Source organism: Ursus maritimus, unplaced genomic scaffold (assembly GCF_017311325.1).
Source record: "Ursus maritimus isolate PB19 unplaced genomic scaffold, ASM1731132v1 scaffold_22, whole genome shotgun sequence".
NCBI lineage: Eukaryota > Metazoa > Chordata > Mammalia > Carnivora > Ursidae > Ursus > Ursus maritimus.
The window spans coordinates 5,067,854-5,084,266 of NW_024424675.1; the positions used below are offsets into that span (position 1 = coordinate 5,067,854).

Sequence of the window (16,413 nt, forward strand, 5' to 3'; positions counted from 1 at the left end):
TTTTGTGTCCCTTCCTCCACGAATGAAATGATTTTGCCCACAAAGCAAACACACTAGATAGGGGGTGGCAGAGGATGGCCCATGGGCTAAATTTAGCCAGTCTCCTATTTTTGCATGGCCCATGAGTTAAGAATGATTTTTCTATTTTTCAATAGCTAAAAAGAATGAAAAATCCTATACCATAGATCATGACACATAAAAAAGTATATGGAATTCAAATTTCAGTTTCTATACATAAGGTTGCATTGAAACAGCCACGCACACTCATTTGCATATTGTCTATGGCTGCTTTCAGGCTACAGCTACGGAGGTGGGTTGCTGTGACAGAGACCATCTGGTCCACAAGCCTAAAGTGTTACTATCTGGCTCTTCCCAGAAGAAGTTTGCCAATCCTGTTCTCAAGTCCTGAATGTCCACTTAAGCCTGATTTTGGAAGGACTTCAATGAGGAAGACTTTGTTTGCCTCTCAGCATTAGTGTTTCCGCATCTCCTTTGCCCTGAAAACAGTTCTGCATAGCCCAAGATTTAAAGAGAAATCACAGGGAAAACCCACTTACATAGGATCCATAATCCACAGCCAGGGTCTGCAGGGCCCATGGGAGACCAAGGCCAATGAGGATATCAAACACGTTGCTCCCAATAGAGTTGGACACGGCCATGTCTCCCATGCCTGCAAGGACAAGAGGTCACTCGAGTGAGGGAGGGGATCTCAGAATAGTACAGGGGCTCCCTAAGGGACTCTCCCAACCCTTTGGTCTGACAGCCAGAAAGTTAGCTGGCAGTTCTGCTGGCTCCTTTGCTAGGTGGTTCCCTCCCAGGCCACCACCTGTATTTTCAATAGAATATGTATTTTCAGTAGAAAGGAATGGAATAGAACAGAACAGAGTAGAATGAAATGTACATTCTACTGAACTGTTGACCTTCAAACATGATCACTGGCAAAATGTGAAAGATTCCAAAAATCAAATATAGTTCCCCAGATTCTGAAACTTCTTTCTAGAAAGGAATGAAAGGAATAAACTCGACAGTTCTATCACACCTCTCATGAGCTCACCAACTGATATATTTTAGTGCCATCTCCAACTGCTCTACACTGTCTTCAATTCTTTTTCTAAGTGAGCACTATTAAGAAAAACAGGAGAATTTCCTGAGGACTTCTTGGGGACAATGTACTACACGTTGTAGCTACACATTGTGTTTGTTGGAAACAAATGGAATCCAGCATAAATCAGGCATATAAATTAGAGTGGGTGCTAGCAAAGGGCATGGCCATCTGGAATGGGCATCCCTCTGTGAGCTTGGTTTTGAAGGAGGGGAGGCTGTGCCATACACTGAGGACTGACCTGTGGCAACCACCATTGTCAGGGTACCGCAGCTGGGTAGACCTTAGGCTATGGGGTCTGTCTTCTCTAAGCCTTGGTTTCCCTATCCATAAAATGGGGGTCTGGTTTTCCCTACTTGACGGAGTTGTTTAAATTAAATAAGATAATGCACCCAAACAGCTTTGCTTGGTGTGTGGTGCTCAACAAAGGTTAGTTCTCATTACATTTATTACTACTTTTAATAATAGGTCAGTAACACAACCTCCAGAAGGGCCTCTGCGTGCTACCTAGAAATCGTCTCTCACTTTCTTAAGGGTAGATCTGGCTTGTTTCCCTGTTCTTTTGATGCCAGTTAGCCTTTTGACCAACACAGCATTGAAGTCACCCATCACCCTGACAATTGCCATGTGGATCCCCAAAACTCCCCCCACTCACAGGGAGGCCTTCCTTCCTCCCCCACCCCTGTCCCCATCTAACTGGAGGTCCCACCTTGTCTGGCCACGATGAGGCTGGCCATGCAATCGGGCACACTGGTTCCAGCTGCCAGGAAGGTAATCCCCATGATGACATCAGGAATCCCTAGCGTGTATCCAATGATCGTGACCTGGAAGAAGCAGGAAGAGGTGGTGAGCTGGGAGCTGAGGCCATCCCTACCAGCTAGTGGATCCTCTGCCCAAGAAGCACAAAGGACTTCAATCTGGGCGGTCTGCTCAGGGGGCAATGTCTGTTCTCAGTGTCAATGTGGAGAGCAAAGAACATTGCACAGAGCAGACCAGGACTGCAGGTCAGGGGACCAGGGTGCAATTATGGAGCCCATGTTTTCTAACCAAAGATTGGCATTTTATACATGCTCCTTTCAAGTGAGGCAGGAGGCTTGAGAGAGGAGAAACAGTTTCTGGGAAAGGGTGATTTTTGGGACAGAATATTTGAACTTAGGATGGTCCTGGGAAACCCAGGATGGATGACTGCCATGCTGTGCTGGACTAGATTTGCTCCGCAGTTAAAAAGTAGAGGCATAAATGGGCAATGCATTCTGGATGGTTGTTTTTCCTAAAATGACTTTGGGCAGAGGCTCTTTTGAGCCATAACCCCACCATAACCAATGCCAGTTCTTGAATCCTTGTTTTAGCTTCAGAAGAGACCCTTGAGTGGTCACCTGGTTCAATGACCTTATTTTCTGGTTGACAAAACTGTGACTCAATTAGGGGACATGACTATGACAGCTGGGATTATTACTCCCCAATTCCTCACATCTTTCCTTTACCCTCTTTGCCTTGTGGCTCTGTTGTTCTTCCCATGAGAGCAGGTGGAGTATATGTCCCCTACTCTGTTGATGTTGATGTTGATGAAGTCACAAGCCAATGCCCTAGGAGGCACTGCATGTTTCCACTGACCTTCTAGCATCCCAACAATCTGCTATGACAAGAGCATTCCCCATGTAGCCACAGGTCCAAGGAAAATGAGCAAACATAAGGAGTAGACATGAAACCCACCTGCTGCCTGAAGCACACCTATCTGAAGCAGAACCATGCAGTCAGTGCCGGATAAGATTAGTCAAACCACACTCAATCTGCACATATGTGAGCAGGAGGAGAACTTCTTGTGATTCTAAACCACTGAGTTTAGGGGTGGCTTGTTTGCAGCTTACTGAGGCATTAGCTGACTAACACACTTACTGGGCTGAAACGCCACTTCCTATTCCCCTCTGATTGAGCGTATTTTTCTCTCTAAAGAAGTCTAGCAATGCCACGGGGTCCTCAGTACACTCACCATCCACACCATCATGTACGAGAAGGCTGCTATCCACAACGTGGAAGAAGCAAATGTCACCATAAACCATTTTTCCCAGCGGGGTTTGTTGCAGTTGGGTACAGTGAAGTATAAGACAAAACTCAGTGGCCAGGTGAATGCCCACTTCACTGTTTCCAGTTTTCCAGCTGGGAAAAGAAAAAAGGCAAAACAAAATTAGTTTCGTTTCTCTCTCTCTCTTTTTAAAAAAAGATTTATTTATTTATTTGTCAGAGAGAAAGAGAAAGAGAGAAAGCGTGCGCACAAGCAGGGGGAGCAGAGGCAGAGGGAGAAGCAGGCTCCTTGCTGAGCAGGGAGCTTGACACGGGACTCAATCCCAAGACCCTGGGATCAAGACCTGAGCCGAAGGCAGACGCTTAACCAACTGAGCCACCCAGGTGTCCTTCATTTTTCTGTTTTACCAGCCCTCCACGCTGCTTTCCCCAGACATTTACATCCTAACTGATGACCTGTGAAATCAGCCTTATTATGTTGTTCTTTTTATAAAAGACACAATGGCTTTCCACCAGCGACAAAACCTGGCATACAAAACTAAGCAGAGTAAAGTTATCCACCGCTCACCTGCTAGTTAGGCACCCAAATGACAGATGAGTTATTTCTGAGGATACAGGGCTAGGAGGATGGTTTGGCGCATGGGGCCAGCTGGTAAAAGATGAGGAAGATTCTCAGACACAAAGGGAGGGGAGTGTTTGGGGGTGCAGGTGAAGATCTGGGAGGAGAGCTGGGGTCTGTTCTCCCCATGGTTAGATAAAATCTTGCCAGATTAGAAGGTGTCAGTGGTCACAGCGCCATCTAGCGGAATCGCTCGACATTGTCAACTCACCGAAATCTTGGAAGATGATTTCAATGCTCTCAAGGTGAGGTTTGCATCTCAAGCTGATGTGAATTTGCAAATTAGTCATTGATTTCTGGCTCTCTAAATACCTGCTGCCATGGACATGGTGATGAATGGGCTAGTGATGACCTCATCCTATCATCTCTGTGTTGCCTGAGCACTGTGTTTCAGAGATACCCATAAATGCTTATTTTGGTGACTATGTTGCCATGAGTTCTTGTAACCTCAGATTTGACAAACCTGTCATTTCTCCTTTAGCCTTTATTACCATCCTGCTTAAGTGTTAACACTTCTGTTAAGAAATATCTGTTGTATACACTTCCTGCTTCAATAAAGAACATCTCTGCCTTCCAGAAAGTTCCTTGACCCTCTTTCTAGTCAACCTTCCACCCTCTACCACCATACATTAGTTTTTCCTGTTATCCACATTCAAAATCAACTATGTTCTTTTAGTCAACATGTTTTTTGAGATTCATTCTTGTGTCAGGAATTCATTCTTAATTGCTGTGTACTTCTCCACCCTACAAATACACAATTCGTTTATCCATTCTCCTGCTGATGGGAATTTGAGTTGTGGCCAGTTTTCAGGTATTACAACTAAAGGGGCTACGAGCATTCTTGTACACTTTGTTTCGTGGGCATGTTTTTATTTCTCTTGGGCGGAAGACCCAGGAGTAGAACTGCTGAGTCACAGGGTGGGTGTTCATTTAACTTTGCAAAAAACTGCCAAGGAGTTTTCCAAAGTGATCATCCCATTTTATATTCCCACCAGAGTGAAGGAGGTATTTTTTAAAATTACACTTTGAACAGCGATTAAGAAAATGTTAAATGAAATTTGTTTCATAATTTTACGCCAGTATCCAGCGCTTTTCCAATTAGCTGCTCTGCAGATATGGAGCTGGGAATGGATGATGACAACATTGAGACTGGCTGGCTGGATTTCAAAGCAAGAAAGCTGTCAGAGGTTTTTCTGTGAGGGGCTTCCAAATGCTGCAAAATCCAGCATATCGTCAGACCCTTGGATCCCAAAGGCATCCTGGAATTCTGCATGCTCCTAAATCCTGTAATGTGGTGATGTCATTTATCCATCTGGGGCTCTGGGGATCCCCTCACTGGCCTTGCAGTCTTCCTGATGCCCTCACACAGAGAGACTTGGTCCAGTGTACAACACACACCCAATCGAAGTTACAAAGAAATACACGAATGGGAAGAGAAATGATTGCAATCTGGCTCTTTGTCATTCTTCAGAAAATAAAAAAAAAAAAGAAAGAAAAAGAAAGAAAAGAAAAATGAAACCGGAACTTAAGACTGCGGGGAGATTAAAAATGATATTGATTGAGTAAAGCTGCAAGCAACACATTGGCACCAGTGAATTTTGAGTTTTTTCTCTCGGCTGCTTTAGGAAATTCTGACTTGACCCTCGAGTGGCCTTATATCTAGAAAACAGTTTTCTCCCTTTCAGGATATAGATGCTTTCTCTAAGTTACAGTTGTACTTTAACAACAAAACTTACAGTAGAAATTCAATCAGTATCATCCGGAAGAACTTTTAAATGTAATGTAACAAATATAACTCCTTGAGCAAACCAAGTGATACAGAAACATGCTTTTTAAGGGATTTTGAGGAGCAGGAGCCGTCAGATAAGGAACATATTTATATTTTGGTGTGTTCTTTTCAGTCTTTTTTCCCCTGAAAATGTGTTTACCTACATCCCCACGTAAATGTTTCTGTTAGTCAACAGTAAGGCTTTCTTCATGCAAGGGATAATATTTGTATACCTTATACTATGCAGAGGTGCATATAATTCACATATAGACTATGTGGATTTAGCCTCTATGTATATTATATGCACATATAAACACAGGGATGTTAATATATGTGCACATTTTAGCTGGCCTAAGTTTCCATTTCTGAATAAAGGGGTAAAATGGCTTCCTTTCCTTTTTGAGTGAACAGTATTTCTGGACATTTTCCTGTCTTTTCTTCCATTGCTATGTGGTCCAAACAGAGCCCCCCCCACCCCCAGGGGGTAGGTTTATTCCTTCACTTAACAAGTATTCATTGAATGCCTCATCTGCCAGTCTGTGCCAGGTGCTGCTCCGGGTGCTGAGGACAGAGCAGTGAGCTCAGAAAACCAAACTGCCTGTGCATGAACCTGATGTACCCGTGGTTATGTGATTTCTTGGAAGGCAGCCAGCAGCTGGGAGATGAAGCCAGGGACATGAAGCAGGGACTCCGAGCATTACAGTATGCCTTTGAGTGTGATTTGGCTCTAAAAAGCAAAGGACCTGTTCTTAACTTGTATTCCTTATTGAGTTTTTAAAGAAGGTTACTTCTATGGAGAAGAAAAAGTCATTGCTCATTCTTACGGACCTAGAGATAAATATATCAATTTGTTCTAACTACACAGGCAATAAAAATGTAGTGTTTGAGAATGGAAAATCTAGGGGGGGGGGAAAGAATTCCACCTAGAAGAAACACACTCATATTTTGGTATACTTCTTTTCAGTCTTCCTCTGTGGAAGTATGTTTGCCTATGTATACATGTAAACCCTTTCTTTCTTTCTTTCTTTCTTTCTTTCTTTCTTTCTTTCTCTTTCTTTTCTTTTCTTTCTTTCTTTCTTTCTCTTTCTTTCTTTCTTTCTTTCTTTCTTTCTTTCTTTCTTTCTTCTTCTTTCTTTCTAGAGCGAGCATTGGAGCAGGGGGAGGGGGAAGAAGAGAGGGAGAGGGAGAGGGGGAGAGAGAATCTTATCCATGCCCAGCACAGAGCCTGATGCAGGGCTCAATCTCAGGACCCTGAGATCATGACCTGAGTCAAAATCAAGAGTCGGACACTTAACTGACTGAGCCACCCAGGCGCCCCCACACGTAAACATTTCTATTTCTGTCAGTCAATAGTAAGTCTTTCTTCATGCAAAAGATAAGAATACATCTGCGATGTATATGTAAATATATGTGCATACACATATACTATGCATAGGTATATATACAAATATATATTATATGAATTTAACCTATATGTACATTATACACACATATAAAAACACAGGTATGTTAATATCTGTGCATAAACCATAAAAGCATACAACTCAATATAAAAATGTACACATTGTATGAACAAACATGTTATATGTATACATGATATCAACCATACAGGTGCACACTGCATATACGCACACACACTTGTATTCATGTATGTACATGTATGTGCACATAGATACGTACACAATATATGTGTCTACACATACATACATCCTATCTATGTCTATGTTTACATATTTCCACATAATCACTTATTCGTTACTTACACTCACTATACTCAAGTCCTGGAGAGAAGAAAGCCCTACATCTGAGGGACAGACACAGAGCCATGACTCTGCAAGATCACCACGAGAGGGAAAAATGTCCTCATCATTTGGACAGAGCTTTTTCAGGCCAAAGGAACTTAGTGCAGAGGAACCGGATGGGGGGCTCCCAGGACTGCGTCCTTCCGGCTCCTCAAGTGGCGTCTGCTGGCCCGCTCACTGCTGTGAGGGGTCTGCCTGCCCTGGGTGTGTGTGGGGGGGCTGCTGGACACGCAGCCCGAGAGCCTCAGATGGAAGTTCCTGAGTCCTGGAACGGGGTTTAGCCTCGGTGCTGGGAGGGAACAGAGGATCATAACTGGACAAACCCACTCTCCAGTTCAGAGGCAGCACCTGGCTCCGAATGAGGCTCCCCTAAGGCTCAGAAGAACACTGAAGATCGCTGGTGTGACTCCAGGGTGCTCCCCCCCACCCCGCCGCTTCAGGTGTGGCCCGCTGTTGAACAGCACCAGTCTCACCTGGGGGCTTGTGATAAATGCAGAATCTGGGGTCCCCCCACCCAACCTCCCAAGTCAGAGTCTGCATTTTATCAAGGATGCCCAGGGGACAGAGCTGGGGTTCCACTTCCTTTCTTGGCAGCTTGGGGCCCTGGAATGCAGCAGAGACCCTAAGGATTGGCAGGACCACGCACAGCATCCTTTCTCCTCTCGTGCCTGAGCTTCCAAAGGATGCAAGGTGCCTTGGCAGGGGTGGGGGGAGTTCCTGAGCCCACACCTGCAGCCACCTCTCTTAACACACGAGGAGACAAGATGATGCGGCTGGGAGCCCCGGGCTGCCTCATCTGCAACTAACCACAGAGTCAAGGTGGGGGGCGGGCAGCAACAGTTACAAGATACCTTGAAACCTCACAGTTAGGTCTGGCATTTATTCCATTCAGGTGAGAAAAAGGAAACAAGTGACCGGAAAGGGGCCCCTTTGTCCCACTAAGTAAAGAGGCCCAGCTGTGGGAGCCAGATGAATTGTCTGGTGTCACACACATGTCTTTGGTCGTCTGCCTGGAGGAGTGTGCATGGGGCTTCGGGGCTTCTGGGGGGCTGACACTGGCCCCTTACACACTCTTCACCTGGTCCGAGAGCTTCTTTCATCAGTGAAAGACTTGAGCAAAATAGGCATTTTTGGAGCTTGGTTGTGGGCTGCCAATGGTGAGCTCTGAAAGCAAAGGCCAGACTAGGCAGAATTTTAGACATAGACCCCCAAGAGTCTGTGCCCCGATTCTCAGACGCTGCAAAGAGGAGACTGAGCTATCAGTCCCACGACTGCTATGCTGTGTGGCAGAATAGACCTCCTGACGGGGAGGTTACACAGGGGGGCCTAGTCTAGGCCCCTCAGAAGCAGAAGGGGAAGCCCAGGAGACCAGAAGTGTGAGAAGGACCCAAAGCACCATTGCTGATTGAAGAACTCAGGTCTCCACGAGCAGTGAGTAGCCCCTGGCAGACAGCCAGCAAGGAAACTAGACTCAGCCCTACAACCACAGGAGCAACCGGATTTTGCCAATAATCTGCATGTGTTTGGGAGTGATTCTCCCCAGGGCCTCTGGGAAGGTCTATAGCCCTGTCTACACCTCTAATATGGCCTTTGGAGCCTCTGAAACCCAGCCAGGCTGTGCTGGACTTCTGACCTACAGAACTGGGGGCTAACCAAGGCATGTTGTTTTAATCCACTCAATTTGTGGTAATTTGTTCTACAGCAATAGAAAATGAACACAAAAGTTCATAAGGAGGATACAGAGGGCCTGGTCACTTAATCCTTAAAATGTTTTTGTCCTGTTGATAGGGAAGAAGGTTGCTAAGAAATAAAGTCAAAGATGGCAAAATGGATAAAGAGCCAGCATGCTTTTTTTCTATCAAGATAATCTTCTAACAAATAATGATTTAACTCTGGTTGGGTGGTTTGGGACTTTGGGGTATAGGATCTGAGAGGATATTCTCTGTTAGTTTTGTGAAACATTTGATGAGGTTGAGATGTGAGGGGCCCTGAGGGTACACAGGAGCAGTTCTGGTCCTAATTTCACTTGCTATCCCCTGGACCACAGAAAGGCCTTACATCTAAAATTAACACAGAATTCTGCCACTCCACGCCCACAACCTATCATTAAATGACCTTTCAAGTGGGTCAAGTAATACTTCCCCAGAATTCACAGTTCTCCTGTAATTTTAAATGTCCTCGAGAAGTCACGGACTTATTAATTAAGCCTCTTACACTTGACCGGGGTGCTTTCCTGAAACAGCCGGAAGCTCCTGGAAGGTCTAGCAAATAGGCAGAATTCTTTGGGCTTGGTCCATCTGTTCCACTAATGGGTGGGGTGGGGACAAGGTCTCTGCAATGGCCAAGTCATTGTTGGGTAGCGGTCAGGGGAGAACACTGCTTTGGTGGCTGGGGTCCTGAAAACTATACATGCCTGAGCTTCCCCTTCAAGATACCAGCGAGATGCCCTTGTTCAGCCTCACTGTGTGAGACTCATCTGGGGCTGGGTTGCTTTTTGCCCAGGTCTGTATCTCTTGTGGCGTCCATCCTGGAAACAAGCAGGTCATGGGAGAGGAGAAACCTGAATGGGGGAGGAGGGTAAGGGGCAGGAAGTGAGCAGGAGAACAAAGGCCAAATGGGAGGTCAGCATGTTTCCCCCTAGGCTTGCCTTGGCAGGACAGCTCCCCTGGCCAAATGTAATGGGATGGGTGAAGGAGGGTGAAGTGTCCCTTCCCTTGAGCACCAAGCTGCCTTCCCAACATGGGTCACGTGCATTTCCTCCTTAGCACCAAAAGGTCCCACAGAACAGCTAAGCTAAGCTAAGAGTCTTCCTTCACAAAGTGCCAAAGAATTATACATTTGGTCAAAGAACCCACATTTCAACCAGTGATCATGTGTTCCCATCTTGTTCGTCTTTGGTCCCTCTAAAACAGAGTCTTGCCCACTGTAGAAGTTAATATAAATATTTTTATGTTCATATAGAGATAGTTCTTTGAATTGAATGTCAAAAAGATCACCAAAGTCAAGGGCATCTACTCAGTGGCCTCAAAATAGCTCGCAACCCCAGCCTAGACATAGGACCTCTTACAGGGGAGGTCGAATGGCGTGTATGGTCCTTCGTCATCATCCTCATCCTCCTCTTCCTCTTCATCATTCTCGTTGTTCTCATTGTCCTCATTCTCATTCTCTGTCTCGTTACCAGCCTCGGCAACAACATCATCCCTCCGAGTCCCATTCACGCCTCTGTCTGGGGCACTGCTAGGCCCTGTCCCATTCTCCACGGTGTGCTTAATTGGGATTTTGATGGCCACCTCGGATTCTCCATTGGCATAGGCCCTACTGTTTATCAGTCTTTGTCTCTGGAAAGAGAAAGGCACATTCTTACCACAGTCAGAAGAACTGTAGATCCTCACACCCAGAACACCAACTACTGGGATCTTTTTCAGGCAGCTCACAAGGAGATGCTTCCAGGAGATTCTGCAGTGAAGTCTTAAGGGATTCCTCAAAGTGGGATGCAACTCAGACAACCTCCTTCTGAGAAGAAGGATTAACCTTTTGTGATCCACTGGAGCTTGCAAATCCCTTTAGAGGAAATTTCCTATGTCTCAGATGCACCCGTCTTTTCTACCAGCGTTCTTGATTCCCTGTGCACTGCAATATTATCTTTTTTCTCCAGACTGTAGGAATCCCTTGGACCATATGTGAGAAAGCCACACAAATGTGTCTGGATTAGTGTATCAATAAGGCTGCCAATCCAGAAAAAGGGATACACAGGAAAATTCAGGTTAGAGACTGCATTACTTTAAAGTAAGGCAACCTTGATTTAGCAAGTACTTATGTGCAAGTTCACATCAGAGGGCTTTACCCAAATGGAAGATGAAAAGAAAAAGGTAGGTAGAAGGGAACAGGAGAGTTTTTTTTTATATAACTGGGAGCCTGATCATGTCTTTTAACACATGGAGAGAAGAGCAAGAACCAGAATGCACAGCTGGCCCCATGAGCAAAGATGTTGGGAAATAGCTGAGGGATATTATTGTGTTAAATACTGAATTTGATATTTCTGTTCTCAGACCAAGAAACTTTCTCCCCTTCCCAAAGTCTCCCACCCCTGTCCAGTGGCAAATGGAGTGTGCTTTCCCAGATACCTCATTGATCAACATGCGACTGGCCATGGAGAGTCGGGTCTTGGGGGGAAAGTGGCTGGTGATCATGATTCGAAGTCCAGCCTCAGAGAAAGAAAGCTGGTGAGGGTAGGCTGACAGCAGCTCGTCTACCATAATCACTGACGCTTTGCGGTGGAAATTGGCTAGGGAAATTAAAAACATAAAATAAAGATAACATTGAGGGTAGTAGCAGAAAAGAGATATTTATTTAGTCTTATCTCCCCTCCTTCCTCCCTCAGCCCCTCCTTCCTTCCCATCTACTCATTTATTCATCCATCCATCCATCCCATCTACCCATCTATCCTTCTTTCTATCCACCCAATCATCCATCCATCCATCCACCATCCATCCTCCCATCTACTCATCTATCTTTCCTTCCTTCCTTCCTTCCTTCCTTCCTTCCTTCCTTCCTTCCTTCCATTCATCTATCCATCCATCCATGCATCCACCTATCCTCCCATCTACCCATCTATCCTTCCTTCCATCCACCCAACCAATCATCCATCCATCCATCCATCCATCCATCCATCCATCCATCCAAGGAGGGTTGTAGTGAGCAAAATATGGAGAAGAGTCAAACTCCTCTTTCCATGAGGCTCATTGATAGTTTTTTTAAAATGACTTGAAACAATATAAACATCATTCACTGGCATGGTAAGAAAGAGGGATAACCTAAGAGAATTCCTCTGTGTCCTCAAAGGATTTTTTCCCACCACTCAGACCTGAGGGGACAGGAAAGACCCAAATAATCTTTAGTAACCCTTTATGCCTTTCAAATGTCAACAATGTTCAATGTTCTGAGCTATTAAAAGCTGCAGAACTGACTAAGCCAATAGGAGGGCTTAGTGGGGGAACGCACACATTGCCACAGCCCAGTCTATGAGCAAGGCTGACAAAAGGGTGGGTAGATGAACCAGCCACATGACAGAGGCCAAAGGTCCAGAGCGGCCCAAACTGTTACACAACATTTGCTGGCAGCCCTGATAAAAGAGTTTCACCAAGTCCCCTCCCTATGAACGTGCCATATGAGCACACAACTCCCAGGTATCTGGCCACACACTCTCCTGGTCATCACTCCTGTTTTCTAAACCACTAAACCAGGAAACCAGGAAACACTGACTAATATGAGGTAGCTCTTTTTGGTTCCCTAAGGGTGTTCCTTTTATGGTTATCAACTATCCAGAAGAGAAGAAATTCAATGAAATCCTTATATGGGATGGCACTGAATACTCAAGTCTTTTGTTAAATATAACTAGAAAAATGTATCAAGTAATTAATTTTCAAATTCTAATAATTACCTCAGATTTCAAACTCAAGGACTTGAATAACCTATAGATTTTCAAATTTCTTTTGTGTTTTTCCTGCAAAGCAACCATATGAGACCAAGAAGAAATAAACCCACACATTTTTAGAGAAGGTTAAAAGCAATTAAAAACCAAACACATTCTAAGGCAAAAAGTAAATGATAATTTTCTGTGTTCCTCTAAGAAAGAACATTCTTTATTAGGGAGCACTATCTTAGTTCTCTTAGTGTATCGACTGCTTAATGAAAATCTATTGAATGTAAGAATTACATTGAAAAAAGGGGGGGGGCGGTAATTTTCTATGTTATTTTGCACGTTGGAAATGGAGGTAATGTAGCCTGAAAATGAATGTGGATATAATAATATACTAACAGCAACTATCATTAATGGGGTATTCTACATACTTTATCTCCTTTACTCATTACAATTATTCCCATTTTGCAGAAGAGAAAATTGAGGCTCAGAGAGGTTCAGTTAATTTGCTCCATGGTCACACAGCCAAAATGTGATAGAGTCAATACCTCAAGACCCCTGGTCTTGTCTCCTTTACTGCCCTGTCCTACATCCCCCATGTCACTGCCAGCAAATGTTTTGCCCAAGAACTTCCACGAAGCTTTCCCAGGCGGCTCATCACCAAGTGTGACTGCCCCAGGATGTAGCCAAAGGGAGGCAAGGAGGCCCAGAAGCTTCTCTCCCTTGGTCTCCTCTGGTGTAGGCAGCCTCCCACCAGGCCAGTCGTGGTACCCCAGGGGTGGCCGTGATGGTGGGCAGCCAAGCAGCCTCCCAGCGCTCCCTCCTAGGACCCAGGCTCTCCACGGGTACCTTTCTTGAGTAGCACCACAGTCGCGTCACAGTTGCTGCTGTCATCAATTTCAGCATTGTTGGCCAAGCCGTTGACCATGTTTCCAGCACCTTTTGTCCTCCTTTCGAAGCACTGATGGATGCAAGCATTATATCTGAACAAAGTAACGAGCAGAAGGAGTCCATCAGCTGTGTGTGCCCTGCAGGTCTCAGTCCAGGCACATTGTGGGGGACCCCATGCCTCAAGTTATCATTATCATTATTCTGTCCTCCATGTCCCCATAGAAAAATGAAATCTGTCCTATTTCCCGATTTCAGGATATAGGGTAGGTGAAAATAAAACCAACAACACATAAATAAATAGAGACACACTGCTTTGTTTGCAACTTTTCCCGGCATCCCGGGATTGAGTTCCCTTGCTCGCAGTCCATGCATGGAAGGGCCACGATGAGATTCAGCAGGTTGGGCAAGGTCTACCTTCTCTTGGTTATGTCTCCAGGACCTTTGCTGTCACTGGTGTGCTGGGTGGGGGAAGGAGCAGTTGTCACATCCATGTTGCTGCCCTGCCCTGGTGTGCCATGGTTTGTGGGCTATAGGCTGGCTGGCACTCTAGGTCTCTGTCTGTGTTTGATTTTCTAAGATCACAGGTTGGGATCCTGTGAATCTCTGTAGATGCTGGGCCATAATTCCAGGTCCGGTGGGCTGTTGGCTTTAGGAAACAATTCTGGGCTATGATTGTCCAGAATGACTGGGTGAAAACATTGTGTAGTCCTTAATACACGTGTGTTGGAAGGGAAGAAGCTTATACAAATTCCTAGCATGTTTTTGGCAGGTAAATGTTCTGGTCCCTTTATCTTTGATACTAGAAGACCCCCAAAGAGGAATCTTAGAAAATTCTTGGGGAAAGATAGCCAGGCAGAGTTTCTAGGGCTTTGGAGGCCACTGCTGCTTTTTGCCCCACTCAAACACCCAAAGGCCTCCATGGCTTACTGGCCATGGGAAAACCCATTGAGGTGTTCCCCCAGCTTGATCTCTGGCTTCCCAGAGGAACCACAGCCAGGCACGGCAACTCTAAACGGCCAGCTGGTAGGCCATTCAAGCTGTGTTTCCCCACACAAGCTTCTCTTCCACATCCCCTTCATTGTAACCTATGCCTGTACTTCAGTCAGAGCAGCTCTGGGTGGGTGGGCCATCATGGTACAGATGGAGGGACCCTCTGTGGCTGGACAGCCCCTTCCTGTACTCCCTGGGAGCTTATGGTTCATCCTCCATGGCATGAGGGAGAACAGAAAACTAGTCAAAAGTGATGGTGCTTTCTGTGAGCAGGGAAGTGGGCAGCCCAGTCCTGGGGCACTCTCAGGCTTTATACAAGGTGAAGAATAGAACCAGAGCATCACTACTTTGCAACCCTAAAGAAATAATGGAGCCAGACCTTGTGCATTGATGACTGCCAACATCACAGACAGAGAGACCGGAGACATCAATGTGCGTACTGATGGCAGAACTCACCATCACTTGGGACGCAGTCTACCCTGAACTGGATTGATGGCTGGCGTACAGGAAACACTGAGGTCAAAGGAACAGGCCGCACCACAACACGGGATGTAATCAACAATTTCCAAACTGCGGGAAACTGTGTAGCTAACAATTCAACTACATCAAAGAATAAATTGCAAGCAAAAAGAAAACCAGAGGGGGAATTCATAGATTAAAAAAGAACCATATAAAACCCTTGTGAAGAAAACTATAAAACTTTACTGATACACATAAAAAGACTTTCTAAATAAAATTTAATAAAGACTTTCTAAATAAAAAAAAAAGCTGGAGCAACCAATGATAATGAGTATGATTTTTTGGATTCTGATTTTAAAAATATTCAGGAGATTAAAAGAAAACTGTAAAAAATGGCATTCATGAGATCATTTAAGGTTTGAACACTGATTTGATATTTAATTATATTGAAGAAATAGCATTAATCTTGGGTGCGATAATGATGTGGTGGTTATGTGAAAGGTGAGTCCTTTTAGAGACGTAGACTGAGGTTTTTATAGATGAACTGGCATGCTCTCTGGGGCTTCACACCACCTGGAGGGAAGGAAATGGATAGGGGTGTGGGCTGCTGGTTGTCAGGTCTGATGATAGGCACAGGGGCTGCCATACCATTCTACTAGCTTCTGTAAATATTCAAATTCTTCTTAATGAAAAAGTCTCCCCACTTTCTAGACTGAAGAAGAATGTCTTGCCTTACTGATAGAGCTATGGGAGAGAGGCAGTATTTCTGTCATCTTGACTCAAAATCCATTTCCCCATAGATATGCCAACTTGCATGAGCCTTGCTTTGAAAGTACAACTGTGTGTTACACATCTGTTTGAATTTGGATAACAAGGTAATAACACTATGTCTAGTATCATTATGAGACCTTTCTTGAAATCAGATACTGGGTTAGTAACTTAAATATGCTGTCCCATTTCACGCTTACAAACAATCTTTGCAGTAGGAGGCGTTAAGACCCTTGTTTTGTAAGAGAGGAAACAGTTTCAAAATGTTGGAATAACTTGGCCCAAGGTCTTACTGCTGGCAAGCGGCAGACTGTGAAGTGTGACGCAGCAAGGCTGAACGTGCAACCCTTGATCTCAACGACCAGACTACATTGCCTCACCTGGGGACCAAGTCCCAAAGAAGGGACCCAGACATACAGAAATCAATCCTCACCAAGGCCAGGTATGCCTCATGCTCCCTTAAGATTTCTATCTACTTGGCCAAACCGAAATTGCTTTTTGACCTTCAGACAGAATGTTTAAAGTCATCCACCCAGGAGGCAGCTGACAACTCTAACATATGCGGGTTTTAAC

The 16,413-nt window shown here is 45.0% G+C and overlaps 1 protein-coding gene across 4 annotated transcripts in view; it reads right to left on the minus strand.

Annotated features, from left to right (window-relative positions):
- SLC24A3 (solute carrier family 24 member 3) overlaps positions 1-16,413 on the minus strand; it is a 472,778-nt gene that overhangs the window by 27,690 nt on the left and 428,675 nt on the right. For all 4 annotated transcript variants that reach the window (XM_040637939.1, XM_040637940.1, XM_040637942.1 and 1 more), the window contains exons 10-15: positions 13,582-13,715; positions 11,438-11,598; positions 10,381-10,651; positions 3,093-3,259; positions 1,812-1,926; positions 558-670 (exon numbers count right to left, since the gene is read on the minus strand). In XM_040637939.1, coding sequence (XP_040493873.1) covers positions 558-670; positions 1,812-1,926; positions 3,093-3,259; positions 10,381-10,651; positions 11,438-11,598; positions 13,582-13,715 — 961 coding nt within the window. The remainder of the gene's footprint in view (positions 1-557; positions 671-1,811; positions 1,927-3,092; positions 3,260-10,380; positions 10,652-11,437; positions 11,599-13,581; positions 13,716-16,413) is intronic.